At 32.4% G+C, this 14,380-nt stretch overlaps 1 protein-coding gene across 2 annotated transcripts in view; it reads right to left on the reverse strand.

Moving 5' to 3' along the window:
* Nucleotides 1-14,380, reverse strand: part of LOC129221980 (transmembrane protein 245-like) — a 49,425-nt gene that overhangs the window by 23,661 nt on the left and 11,384 nt on the right. For both annotated transcript variants that reach the window (XM_054856389.1, XM_054856388.1), the window contains exons 6-9: nucleotides 8,606-8,852; nucleotides 7,497-7,645; nucleotides 6,467-6,571; nucleotides 920-1,093 (exon numbers count right to left, since the gene is read on the reverse strand). In XM_054856389.1, the coding sequence (XP_054712364.1) occupies nucleotides 920-1,093; nucleotides 6,467-6,571; nucleotides 7,497-7,645; nucleotides 8,606-8,852 (675 nt within the window). The remainder of the gene's footprint in view (nucleotides 1-919; nucleotides 1,094-6,466; nucleotides 6,572-7,496; nucleotides 7,646-8,605; nucleotides 8,853-14,380) is intronic.

The raw sequence follows: 14,380 nt of genomic DNA on the forward strand, positions 1-14,380 counted from the left end.
TGGTTGCCAGTAACTACAGTTTGCACAGAAATTAACATTGATTTGCCACATAAAAAAGGAGTAAAGAGATTTTTCATATTTTGTTTGGAACCAAAAAGGGAGGTACACAGTTAAACTCTATACATATCCTACAAATGAAATTTCAACCTTCTATGACATACTGTATTTGAATAATGGAAGACACATACATACATACGGACATACCCACTGACAGACTTTATAACAAAACTCAAAGTAATCTTGATTGGTCAGAATGGATATTTTGATTGTTCATACATGCAAGAGCCAAAACAACTGGTCACTCTTCTTTCAAGGGTGAATGAGATGGAAAAATTACAATACTTCCTGTATTTCATACAAGACTAAAAAATGCTTAATACATACAGTATTGCGCAGAAGAGAGCCAGAGGGAACATGATTCATTCGTTCAAGGTTAATACAATACAGGATAGAGATAGATTAAATTTTTGCACAGACAGAACCATTCTGAACCATCGGAAAATTACGACCTCATTAGGGTTACAGGCACTCAGAATAATTTTCCAAAGCAGTTGTTACTTGCAATGGTTTGAACAGCCATAACCAGAGCCGGCGAGATGCCATGTCAGCCTAGTCAGAAACTAGGCGCACTACCCTTGGAGGGGCATAGCTCGCAGTCGGAGTCGTTAAAATTTTATGATTTTTAAAAAGTAGGGGGGGGGGGGGGCTCTTGTTGACCGAACTGACAAGGGGCAAGCTCTGGTTCTCAGCAACCCTGGTCATAAAAGTCAAAAGAAGGATTTGATTAAAACCTTGACTAGCACCATTCTAGTTGAGCACAGAGCTTGTTGTTGGTCATTGTTATTGCTCTTGCATTTGTAAATCCCCCTCCCCCCCCAAAAAAAGCAATAAACAAAATTTATCTAAATGTAAAACTTACAGATGCAGAAATCCATCCTCTGCCATACAAGAAAGCATCATCCAACATAGAGTCTAACGTTCCCTGAACATCTCTCAGACTTTCTGGTACTAACTGCTGAATATCAGTGTTCTGAACAGTCTGATTTATTAAACTGCTAGTAACAGTCACCAAGTGCATGCTCTCTCCATAAATCTGAAAGAGTTGTGAGTGATAGAAACACACATCAACATGCATTAAAATAGAATCTTTAATTTTAAATAAGGAAATTGTAATCCGTGAAAAAACAATGTCTAAAAATGTATGAAACAGTTATGTAAATTTGTTCAAAAAACAAATTCCCAACACAGCCATTTCAACTACTGAAAATTTGGAGTTGGTGAAAAAATTATCCAAAATATTTGTAATTAATTCATTGCAATAAATTTTATTATGAGCAAATGTAGAAACTTTACTTTAAGTGAAACTTTAATTTAGATAAAGTTTTATGATTATTTTGTACAATTGCAGTAGCATCACTGTCTCTTTTTTTCTTTTCTTTTTTTTTTTTAAATCATCAAAGTGATTGAAAATCAGCCAGGAGTTTCTTGCTTTAAAATCAATATACAGTATACTCTCGATATCTCAAACTTTGATAGTTCAAAAACCTTGATATGACAAACAATTATTATTCCCATTGATTCTGTGGATTCATCTAATGTTATTTTTCATTCTTATGTCGAAGAGTTTTTAATCAAAACCTTGTTATGTCGAAAAATTTTCGAAGCCAAATATAATTTTTCCAGAAAAACCACAGTTTATTGTCTTGAAGCAACTCGAAGGAATGTTTCCAAAAATTTCTCACTCTTCCTTTTTTATCTCAGGGGTTGGAATATCAATGATTCGGAGAAGCTTATCTATTGTCACTTTCCGTTCTAGAGCCCGGGGATGTCAGAAAATGTAAGTCCTGAGCAGCCCAAAAAACCTGCCTAAAACTTTTCTTCCCCTTCTCACATCATTTTGCTGGACCTTTTGACTCTATTTCCATCTCTGTAAAAAGGGAAAATGAATGACAAACCCCTTTATAGACACAGGGAATGGTGCAACCTTTGTCCACCTTCTTTTTTTCGGGGCGCTCGAAACTCGTTTGAAACAATTCTGCAACTTGGTAATCCAAATCTTTGTAAATTTAGTCATGGTAAATCACTACATTTTGCTACTTCACTAGAGCGTTCTTTTTTATTCTTTATTCTCTACTAGAGGCCTGTCCCAAACTTGTTCGGATTGAAAAATTATTTGTCTTAATTAATATTATGCAGATTTTTTGTTTTAAAATATCATGGTATACAACATTTTTGGTTTCGTTTTTATGAGGTTTTAAAAGAAATTGATTCACTTCATTTCCTAATCAAGAGATACTAATCTTTTCTTCCCCGGGAACAATATAATCTTCCTAAATGTAACGTCGTACTGCGCATAATTATACGTTTGACCTTCAGTTTTGATGATGGTGATGGCATACGAAATTTTCATTGGAAATTGCTATTACTTATATTGGGAATGAAAATTTGTAAGGACTATGGGAAATTCAAGGAACATGAGCTGACTGGCCTGCTACTGATCCAGTAAGAATAATACTTTAAATCATATTAGTCCATATTTATTTTACTTGGAGGTCCATTGTATATACATAGAACAAATTAAAGTTTTGCAACGAAGGTATTGGAATGCCGCCTTTAGTTTTAATAGAATAAATATGGGCTTTTAAAAGTGTTCTTACGATACAAAGATCGTACAAAGTTCCTAAAAGGAGATGACTTTAAACAGGCTTGAAGTATATCTGCAAGCGTTCATCTAGGGAAATACTGCCATAGTTTGATTAAAGCCACTGGAAAATTCGATGATGACACCCCTCAGAATGTTGTCTTAACCTTTTAGTTCTTTTTAGAGCTCTATATTCAAGCTTTTATATTCAAGCAGTGGCTCATCGAACATCCGTCCTGCATTGACCTCAAGACGCTTTGCAAATGGACCATTTTTTTAAAAAATAAAACGTATGGAGTCTTTCTGAAGAGAGACATTCAAAGTAGTTTAAATCTAGCGTGGTCAGCAAGTAAGTAAAATTGCTGCAATTTAGTAAAAAAAAAAAAAACTTGCATCTTAGTGTGCTTGTTGATCTTCGCCAGAGGTGAATTTATTAAACTTTTTTCAGTTTCAGTGAATATGCTGTTAAACATTATTTTGCGTTCTGGTATTATAAGCGAGTTGCTGATCAGTTACTAATTTGGTTGCGTGGTTAGAAACGTACTTATTCAGTTCGTTACAATCATGTATCACTCTTGTTACAGAATCATTTTTGTTGGTTCTCTGCGTTGCTGGCAAACAAAACTGCCCTGATGACTGTTTGTTTCATACAGTCATGGACTTTTCTGGTTTTTTTCCCTTTTTGTTAGTTTTACTTTTCTTGCAAAGTGTTGTCATAGTGGTGTTTTTTAAATGTTTGCCATAAAGCAAAAAGACCAAAAAGTTGATTTTATAGTAAAATTGTTATGAACATTTCTCTGATTTTAGTATCAGAGTTTGAATGTTGTATGCACTAAGTAAGGTTAGCTTTAAAGGGTATATTCCTCTAAAAGTCCGAGAAAACGCAAAAATTTTAAAAAAGAATTCTTAAATTAAAAAATCTGATTAGCAAGTAGGATGAATATGAAATATTCTATTAAGAGGTGAGTTTTTCTCAATCTCGGGATGTTGTTCAACCTTTTGTACTCGTTTTCATTGGGAAAACATGTTTTTTTAACTTTTTTGTTTTTGATATTTCTTTTGGATGGGATATTCCTAAGCTATTATTCCATTTCCATACGCTTAGATACGGTCATCATGATGAATAATTCTTCAAATCATTTAAATTTTTTGTTCCTCTTTTTTGGTAATTTCTTTCATATTGAATGTTCTTTGTTCGTTAATGTCAAAACTCTTAACTAAACCTGAACGGAAACTATGTGCAATTACTCTTTGACTTAAGAAATTTCTAAACTAAATACAACTTATGCGAATTCATTAGCAAATGTTTTTATTTTGATTTTCATATGCATATAATACCTGAAGTAATGTATGCAAAATTGCAACTTTAGAAGCACGGCCTCACATTCAGATACAGCTTTTGATGGTTCTGAAGCTGACAATGTTATTTCTTCTCTCTTCCTCAGCATATCGCTCAATGAGAGCTTTTTACCAGACATAACAATTCAATCAGAATTTGTCTTTACGTATATAAGAACAAAACAGTACGAACGTACTTGTAGCAAATATAAATTATTAGTTTTAAAAATTCGCATAAAGACATATATGCATAATCTATAGCCTACGTTACTCAGTAAAAATGCACCTTTCATGTAGTGAAGGAACTTTTCAAATAAGTTCAGTGGTTTTGGAGATTATAAACATATAAATACATATAAATACACAAAATCCGCTATCTCTCTCTTTAGAATATTACTATAGATGTCACTCTGAAATAATGTACTTTTCATACAAAGAAGGAATTTTTTGAATAAGTGCAGTGGTTCCGGAGATTACTCGGAACATATCAACAAACAAAATAAACCCTATTTCTTTATGATATTAGTATAGATAAGAAAACCTCAAAGGATAAGCCAAAATGCATGCACAATTACAAATTAGAGCTACAAATTAATATTGTCTACCCGCACTACTTGAAATCAAATACTAATTTACTCAAAGTAAATCTCAGTTATAATTTGTTTAAATAAATTTTGATGCATAAACAATTTGCAACTCTCAATTGTTTGCAATTTTCAAAGTTAATAGAAAGCTATATACCTTATCTTCTGTAGCCTCAAATACGTGTGAGGGTTTTAGCAGTTCTTATGTCGACATTGTAATTTTATTTTCTTTCACGTGCTTCCATCCCTCAGCTTTCAGTTCAAAGAGAACGTTCGACTTTTTTGTCACTGCAGGTGCATGACAATTGTTGTTGTTTTTTCATTTATAACAATAAAATAGTATGAAACATAAACTACTGGTGAATACAAACTATTGGTTTAAAAAAATATTATTAATACATATATGAATAATTTATAGCCTACGTCACTCAGTAAGAATCTAAGTTCTTTCATGTAGTGAAAGAATTTTTCAAGTAGTTGCAATTGTTCTAGAGATTACCTTCAACATATAAACACGCAAAAATCCGCTTTCTGTCTTTAAAAAATTAGTATATAGATTATTTTTGGTTCATTTAAACTTTTTTTTTGTTTATTGTATTAAGATTTTTTTTCAACTTCTGATTATACGTTTCTCCTTATTTTTAAATATCATTGCTATTTAGAATATTATTTTATTATGAGTATGACTTTGTTTATCTCAAATTATTTTTTACCTTCCTTTCGACTTCGTGATATCGAGTGTATAATATATTAGTTATTGAGAAGTTTTAGTCATTTGGCTTGACGTTTTTCTTTCACTTTCTACGTTAGCAGAAATGGAAAAACATTGTTTACATTGTTGCCATGTTTGGGCCTCTTTTTTTGATTACACATTTTAATGCAACTTTTATTAACAACTTGATACATTTGTTCTGCCAGCTGTTTTACATTTTAATTTCTCTGTTTAGTTGGTGGATTAATTTACTTTTTAATGGCTTAATTTAATTATCTGGCAGATTTTAATGGAATTTTTAGTCTTGTTTCAAGGCTTGTTTTGGTCAAGAACTCATTGAAAATGCAAAATACTGTATGGTACCACTTTTCTTCAGGCTTTCAGTTTAAATTTAAAGTAGTACTTTTTCTTGCTTAATGATATATAATTTTTAATTGTTTAAAGAAATTACACATAAAACTTAAAGAAACAAACTAACAACAAAATAAAATGAATACAATGTTTTAACCCCCCCCCCTCTCCCTCTCAAAAACGAGCTAAAAATACATTATTATTGTACAGTAGCTCCTCGTAATATTGCGCCTTGATATATCGCTCATTTGGATATATTGCTTCATAAATACTGTAATGTACATTATATAAGCACCAACTTTTTTATTCCATGTCTCTCTCTCTTTCTTCCATTGATCACTGATTTTGTGCTTTATAACCACAATTCATGTTAAATAATAACTCTTTTTCTAAAATACAATAAAAAGTCAGTTCTTTAAATAAAAAAACGGTAATATATAGTTAAGAAATGGTTTGAAACATTGCAAGGGTTGTTGACAAATGTCAAAAATAATTGGGTATGCTTATTAAAAATTTCTCAACATACATTGTTACACAACGCAAAATTTTGACTTACGCGATTGGTCTTGGAACCCATCCCTCACGCAAGTCCGGATCTGACTGTACAGTTAAATCCCGTTACATTGAACTTCAAGAGACCCCAAATTTTGTTCGCTATAACGGATTTTTTTTGCCAAAAAAAAAAAAAAAAAAAAACAGATTCTGGTGTTTCTAGAACTTCTCTGAAAAGTTTTTTTCCCTTTAAAGTAAAAAATTAAATTAAAAAAAAAGCAAACTGCATCATCAAAATAAATGAATAAATAAATAAAATTCAATAGTATGAATATTTCTTTGATTTACCTGAACAGATAGAAAAATTGTTCCAATGACTGCAAATAGGAAAACTGCAAATATAGCCATGATGCTGGTAAAGGTATCAATGGATGAGTCCAATAGTATTAGAAACTGAAATAAAAAGGCAAGAATGCAAGTTGCATTGAGCAAAAATTTGTACATCATGTAAAGCACATAAATTCATTAATGCAGGAAATTTCAAACAATTTTAAAAATATACAATTCCTAATAATGTATACACTACAGTATAGCCTCAATTATCTAAAACTCTTTTAAGAGGAACCTTGTTCAAGTGCTGTCTCTTTCATTGAATTTCTTTTTTTTTTTTTGGTTAAGTCAACAATATTAACTACAACTGTTACATAATGCATAGGTTCTCCTCAAACATTTGAAGTTGGGGAAAGTGTCAAAAGCGAGCATTAAAAAATTATCTGAACAATTGAAAAGGGGAAAAAAAGGATACTTTTACCTTTCATGTATTTAAAATACATACTTTTCGCATTATTATCAATTGGAAATAAATAAAAAACCTTTGTGCTGAAAAGTAAAATTTAAAAAAAAACATTTATTGCACAAAACTTGCAGATTACTGCAGACACATGTTTTAGCATTACAAGGCACCCCTTTTTCAATGAAAAGTCTGACAAAATCTTTTGTGAGATGTCTTTTCATCCACAAGTTCACTTCTTTAGTATTAAAAAAGACATTCCTTGTAATGCCGAAACACGTGTTTGCAGTAATCTGAAAGCTTTGTGCAAAAAAAAAAAAAAAAAAAAAAACTGTTACTTTTAATTTTATCATCATCAGTTTTTAACAATATTAACTTTTACTGTCAAGTTTTACATTACACAAAATAAAGTTTGTGCTGAATATCTAAACTGCAGTGTTACCTCCACCTCTGAACAATGATCAGTAATCACTGAATCTATCAGTGGCTTTGGGGAAATATCTTAAATATTTCCGCAAAGCAGAGTTCAGTTAACTTCATTGTGGTTTAGTTTTGATTTAACTTCACTAATGAAAAATATTCATGTACCTTTCTATCCCCAAGCAAAAAAATTCTCCACAATCCTCGCAAAGGAGCAGGAATGAGTGCATCTTTCCTTTGTTCAAATGTAGTTCCAAATACATCAAAAGCATGGCCCAATTTTTCATGTCCAAATTTGACTGCACCAAATTTGATTGCTGAAAACAGAGACTTTATTGAGCATAAATTACAAAGGGTATCCAATAGGTTTTTCAAAGTAATATAAAGAGAAATGAAGACACTAGACATTTTTGAGAAATCAGTGAGCTGGAAAGAGAAAGTTCTTTATAGAAGCTCAATATATTAATTTGTAACTAGAATACCATTTTTGAATAGGAAGGCTGTAATATAATTTTCTAAACAGCTAGAATTTAAACATACTACATATCACTTTCTAGTTAGTGCAAAAAATAGTACTAATTAAATGAACTTCAGATATCAGGTAAAAAATGCATAATCAAAAGTCAGAATCAATGAAAACAGTTTAAGCTTTCGAAACAGAAATGAAGGTTCAGGTTAAATCAATTTATTGCTCTGCTTACAGGAAATTTTGAACTCTAGACAAAATGACTTAAAGTATTTTCAATTCTGTTGACAAGAAAAGATAAACATTACAGTGAATTATTTCTTGCATTTTAAATCATAAATGAGACAGTAAAAAGCAAAAGGATGTAAGTGAACATTTTCTAGTTTTGAGTAAAACACATTTCAAGATAAGTCCTTGGTAGGTTTTTAAAAGTTTTTCTAAATCATGCTTTATAACAGAATCTACCATGGCTACGAATACCATCTCTTGCCCCAATTCAGAGGAGGGGTTCACCTGCCATTTAGACTAGTTGTCTCCAAATTTTTAATTTTGCCACTTATATCCCTTTGCTTTTCACTGCCTCAAATGTAATTGCGTTCATACTTTTGCATCAAACATTTGCTTTAAGTAGTTACATAAAAAATTAATAAATGTTTTTAAAATTACATGTTAATGATATTGTATTTACCACAAAACAGCAAAAGATCTTATAAAAGAAAACTGCATAACATTTACAAAATTTGACAACTTCAGCAATTAATTTTGTAGGAACACCAATACATTTTCAATTTACAAGTGAAAATTAACTTACCTGCATATTTCAAACCCATGTAAGTGCAGGGTACAAATAATAGGTTGAAAAGCCAAGGATGCAGCCAAACTTGAGCCAATAAACATGCCCAAAGAAGACCGTAAAGATAGAAATTGCTCATTTTTTCTTCACCTAGTTCTTCACTGTTCATGGTGGATTGTAAAACAGTAGGTATTGTCCGTTCAGGAGTGGTAGGATCCACCTGGACATTTTGATGGCTATCTAATGTGTCAGTAGCAGGAGATATCTTCCAAAAATGAACGATAAAAGAATATTTATAAGAATCATGCGTGTGAAATTACATAATTCAAGATATATTTTCAGAGCAAAACAATTTTTTTTAAAACATAAAAGAGTCCTTTTGTTTAAGGTAACACAAGATTCAAAAATAATACGGATTTTAAAACAGATTTATTTTATAGAGTTTTTTTCCCTTCTCATTCATAATTTTAATTTAAATGCTGTTATATTATGTAGTCCAGTTCACAAAATAATTTGTTCAAATACTTATCATTTCACTAGAGTTCCCACGTTTAGAATTTCCCTTTCATCAAGGTATTTGCTTAATAATACATGGTCTATTTGCTTACTTAAATTAGAGGCTACTTTCTCCTATTTTGTATTACAGCATCTATGGTCTTGTTAGCCACTATTGTTGTCTTCACAAAAAATTACTTAAAAGTTATTAAAAAACACAATAAATATCATCAAAATTATGTGATACTGTAGCAAACATATGCAAAAAAAAAAAAAATCATTTTTCATGCAATAATTGAATTTTTACATAAAGTATTTAATTTAGCATTTTCCACCTGTTTTTTTTTTTTTTTTTTTTTTGAAACAAAACAAAAAAAGCTTTGTATAAATAAGTAATATTTTCAACATGGTCCAGTCTTTCGGAAACTAACACAATACCAAAATCACATATTAAAAGTTTGATGCACCGATACAGAACAATGTTAAAATTTCATGTGTTTACTTTCCACATAATGGTGAAAAAAGCTTAGAAACTAAATTAAAATGCCAACATTTCAATACAAAGACAAAATAATAATAATAATAATAATAATTTTAAGTTATCAAACTTCATAGCCAACAATTTCAGAAACTATAATTTTTCCTTTTTTTTTAACATCCTGTGAATTGCTCTATTTACTGAAGCAGTAAAAGTTTTTCAAAGTTAAAAACTAAATCATATTACATTTTCTTCAAAAAAAAAAAAGTAATAATAAAAAGAAATGAATGAAAACAAAATAAGACTTTTTACTTCATTTGATTAAATATTCACTTGTCTACATCAATTAGAAACTTGCCCCTTTTCAGCTATTTTGAAAATTTATTCATCCAAAGAAAGCTAAACTTTTTTTCAAAAAAAAAAAAAAAAAGAAAAAAAAAGTTGAATTAGTACAATGTGTCATGTCATCGGTGTCCTTAATATATTTTTTGAAAAAATTTGCTTTAAACCACTTTTTCCAACTTAAAAAGAAAAAAATTCTCTCAACATTTTTTCTTGGGGGGGGGGGGGGGGGGGAACCTTCTAAATAGGTATGTATTTCCCTAATTCTAGCACACATCTCAAGAAAAGCAGGTAGAAATCATAGTTAATTTCCCAGAGCCCAGAGGCCTTTTTTTTCCAAAAGAGGTGAAAGTGATCAGTGCCAGATCTGGGGGCAGGAAAAGAGGCAAGCTCTTGCCCCAAGTGGCAATAAACAGGAGGTACAAAATTTATCCTTCTGTTTTATTATTAGCTGCATTGCTTGGCTTTATACGGTCTACCTCGAAAATAAAAGTTATGTCAAGTTACGCATGTTTATCAATTAGGCTTCAATCAGAGGGGAAAATAAACTGTAAAATTTCCCATCTAAACAATCATTCCATGGGTGCAAGTTTGGTGATGTGTTCAGGGTGTAAAATATTTTGAGCCCCCCCCCCCCCCCCCCACGCGTGCTTAAGGAAATTTTTATGATTATAAGTATTTTAGATTTTAACAATGGCAGTTTTGTAATCTTGTATTTAATCTCAATTTTAAGTTTTTGACTTTTCTAACAACATGGACCCAGTTTAAATTGTAATATTTAAGCATTTTGATATTGAAGTCCAAAAATCTAAAAACCGCCAAGAATGGGGGGCTCTGGGTCGTTAAATCGAAGTCCAAAAAACGCAATGGTAGGCCATTTTGGTGAAGTTTAGGGAAAGGAGGGGTTCAGGGACTCTCTTACATCAAATTTTTCAAACTAATAGTCCCAAAATCACAATATTGGGCGATCTTCAAAAATATTGGAGAAAAAAAGGTGGGGAGGGGGGGGGGGCGCTGGCTCTCCCCGAAATCGAAGCTTTGAAATTGAAGCTTTGAAAACGAAATTGTACTCCAACTTTCATAACATTTACACTCTTTTTGAATGCATTTGAAGGGATGAAGTTCAAGAACTCTCCTTCGGCAATATATCGAAATTGAAGTTCCAGAAATGCAATTTTAGACAATGTTGGATGATGTTATGGGTAGAAGCGTTCAGGGCTCCCTGCCATTAGTTATTTGCCGATCATAAACATTTTTATTGCAGCAACAAAATCACTTGGGACATAAGATTTTCATTTTTGCAACATAAATCAGTTTTGATTGGAAAGTCTACCCAAGATAGCGTGAAAAAACCAGAAAAGAAGGAAAGATGGGGGAAAGGGTAAGGGCAATTATGGTAAAACGAATTCTTTTATAAGATAGCAAGTGGTAAATTTAGGAATAAAAAAATAGCTGCAGGGAAGTAGATATATTTTTTAAAAGAGAAACACTATCTAATATTTGTTAACTAAAAAAAAAACAATAAGGGACCTGATTCCTCACCCCAGGGATGGTTCCCGAATCATATCCCTCAAAAGGCTACAGCCTAAAGAAGCGTTTTAAATATTTCAGCATCAAAAAATTTTCAAGACAGAACTAACGAATCCCTTCCTCTAAGTTCACCACAAACGCTTTTAATTTACGTTTTTAAGGCTTCAGTTTCTAAATTTTTTTTAAGGAACATTACCCCCTTTACCTATATACATGACTTATGACCGCCTAAAAGTTTTAATACTTGAATTTCGGAAACTTTTTGACAGGAGCTTTTGACTCCCTTCCCCTTTTAGTCATTTAATAATAGCGTAAAACAGAATTCTTATAACTTCAGAAACGAAAATTTTTCTGGCTGCTCGGTGGAATACCCTCCTCTCCTTCTGTGAAGCAGGCACACTAAAGGTAATGCAAGTTTGTTTAAGATTTATTTTTCTACTGAAGGAGCTACTCCCCTTCCCACATCGCCAAAGACAACACAAAGTTTTAAGACTTGAATTTCAAAAATATTTCCAGAAAGACCCCCGAGTTCCCTAACTCTTAACTCACTCAAAAATAGCCAAAATGGTATTTCAATACCTCAGCATGGAGAAATTTTCGGGGGAGAGAGACCCCCCTCGAATTCTTACCCCTAAGTTCACTAAATTTGACTTAAATTTGTGGTTCCCCCTTTTCATCACAGAAGTTTTGAGAATTTAATTTCTAAAATTTATTGAGAGAAAGCCTTCGAATTCCCTCTTTTTATGTCCCCCAAAGATTACCTAAAGCAGAGTTCTGAGTACTTCAACTTTGAAGGGGGAGGGGGACCCTGAACCCCACCCTCTGCTTCTATGTTCATTAAAGATGGTCTAAAGTTGCGCTTTTAAGACTCCAGTTTCGGAATTTCGCTTAAAGAGAGCCCCCCCTCCCCCTCTTGACATTGCCAAAGACAGCCTAAAAGTTTTAAGACTTCAATTATAAACATTTTTCAGGAGAGCATCCCAAATACCCTTTGTCTTGAGTCATTTAAGTATAGCCTCAAATAGTTATTAATACATCAGCTACAAAACATTTTCAGGTTAGAACATCGGAACTATCTCTCATTAATTCACCAAAGATTGCCTAAGTTTGTGATTTTAAGACTCCAGTTTCCATTTTTTTTTAAACCTCACCCTCCCACTTTACACCATTAAAGACAGACTAAAGATTTTGGAACTTTTTCTTAGAGTTTGCAGAAGAGAAATTCCGAAAAATACTTAGCTTCAAAAATGGCTTACAATTAAATTTTTCGATTTTTTGTTCTGGGGCCCTTGAGCAGTTCCCCCCCTCATAGATTCTCCAAAATATAAATGTTGTAAGACTTCAGTATCGTGGGAATTTGCGGACTTACCCTCTTTGCAAGAGCAGCGTTTTTTCGCAAACTCATGCTGCCGTTATTTTTCTCGTTTGATTTCTCTCCCCCCCCCATATTTCCATTCTAGCGAGTGATAGATTGAAAGTCATTGGAATTTAGTGATCCCTCAAGTCTTAGAATATTTTACCAGAAACATGTCAAAAATGCAGGTACAGATGCCCATCAATGTTTCAAACCAGCTTGAAATTTGCCTCTGATTCTTTAAAAAATTCCCATTCTCATTAAAATTTTCAAAATCCCTGACAGTTTCCTTTTTACTTGGTATGTGGACACCCTTTGATGTGGCATGAAGATTTCATCCTGGCAGCAATCACTCTCAACCGGTGATTCAGATTCAACTCTAAGATAATTTAAAAAATTATTAATTTTAAGAACCCGCATTATTTTCATTTATGCGTGTAAAGTTTGCGGGGAAAAAAGACGCAAATGAGAAAACAACAAAAGGATGATCGAAAATAGCAAGTGAAAAATAGAGACGAAAGACGATCAATTCGAAAAATCAGCGAGAATAGCAAGCAACTCAGAAGTCTGCAATGCAGTGAGTTGGAAATAACAGAGCTACCTAAATAAGGTCAAACGGCGTAAGTCTAAATGCCGCTCCTCCAAAAGCACGTTGCAAACAAAGCAAGCCCATGGCGGAAAATCGAGAGAATCTCAATGTAAATTCATGGGTATGGAAAGGTCCAGTAAAATTAAAGCATGTTTTCAAACACTGAATTTTTCTCTTTTTAGAAAAAACTGAAGGAAAGTCATTGAATTTTTTTCCGTCCCGACCCCCTTCTCGGAAAAGCCCATGGCGGAAAATCGAGAGAATGTTGATGTCAATTCATAGCTATGGAAAGGTCCAGTTATTAAAGCATAATTTTCAAATACTCATTTTTTTTTTTAAACTGAAGGATAATCATCAAACTTCTTTCCATCCCGACTTACGTCTCGGAAATTTTGTCCAAGATGGAAATCCGTCCTTAGACGGAAGGTCTTGCACCCATGAATCATTCTTAAAGAAAGAAAATGTCAAATCGAAAATTCCCAAACAAATTTAAATGCAACTTTTCTGATTATCTTCTGCTGCTGGTACAAAAAATAAGATGGAAGATAAATCACCAAATATTAATCAAAAGGGAAAATTTTTAACTCAAAATAAAAACAAAATTTTATTTAGTCACAGTCGAGAAAAAAAAGTGGCAACCTTCTGAATTGTTTTCAAGCTAATTTAAAATGACATTGTGCTAATGATAAATTTTTGACATAAAATTTTTATTTCACTAGGCATAATGATGCTTTTTAATTATTTGTAGGTGATTTTACAGCCCCCCGCCCTTTTTTTTGCAATTCAAAGGAGTTGAAGGAACTCTATGGGTGTTTCTCGCAGGCTTTCAAATGAGACTTGAATCAAAGAAATCGGATAATCATTTTGAGTAGAAAGAGCCATTTAATGCTATTTTTGGGCTTTAAAATAAAAAATCAAACGGTTCGGTTCTTTTTTGCATTTGAAAATCCCCCTACCTTCCTTCTCCGGTGCCCAAGTGTACCTTCCTTACCCAAGTTGTACCTT

The sequence above is a fragment of the Uloborus diversus genome, chromosome 5 (genome assembly GCF_026930045.1).
Source record: "Uloborus diversus isolate 005 chromosome 5, Udiv.v.3.1, whole genome shotgun sequence".
Taxonomy (NCBI): Eukaryota; Metazoa; Arthropoda; class Arachnida; order Araneae; family Uloboridae; genus Uloborus; species Uloborus diversus.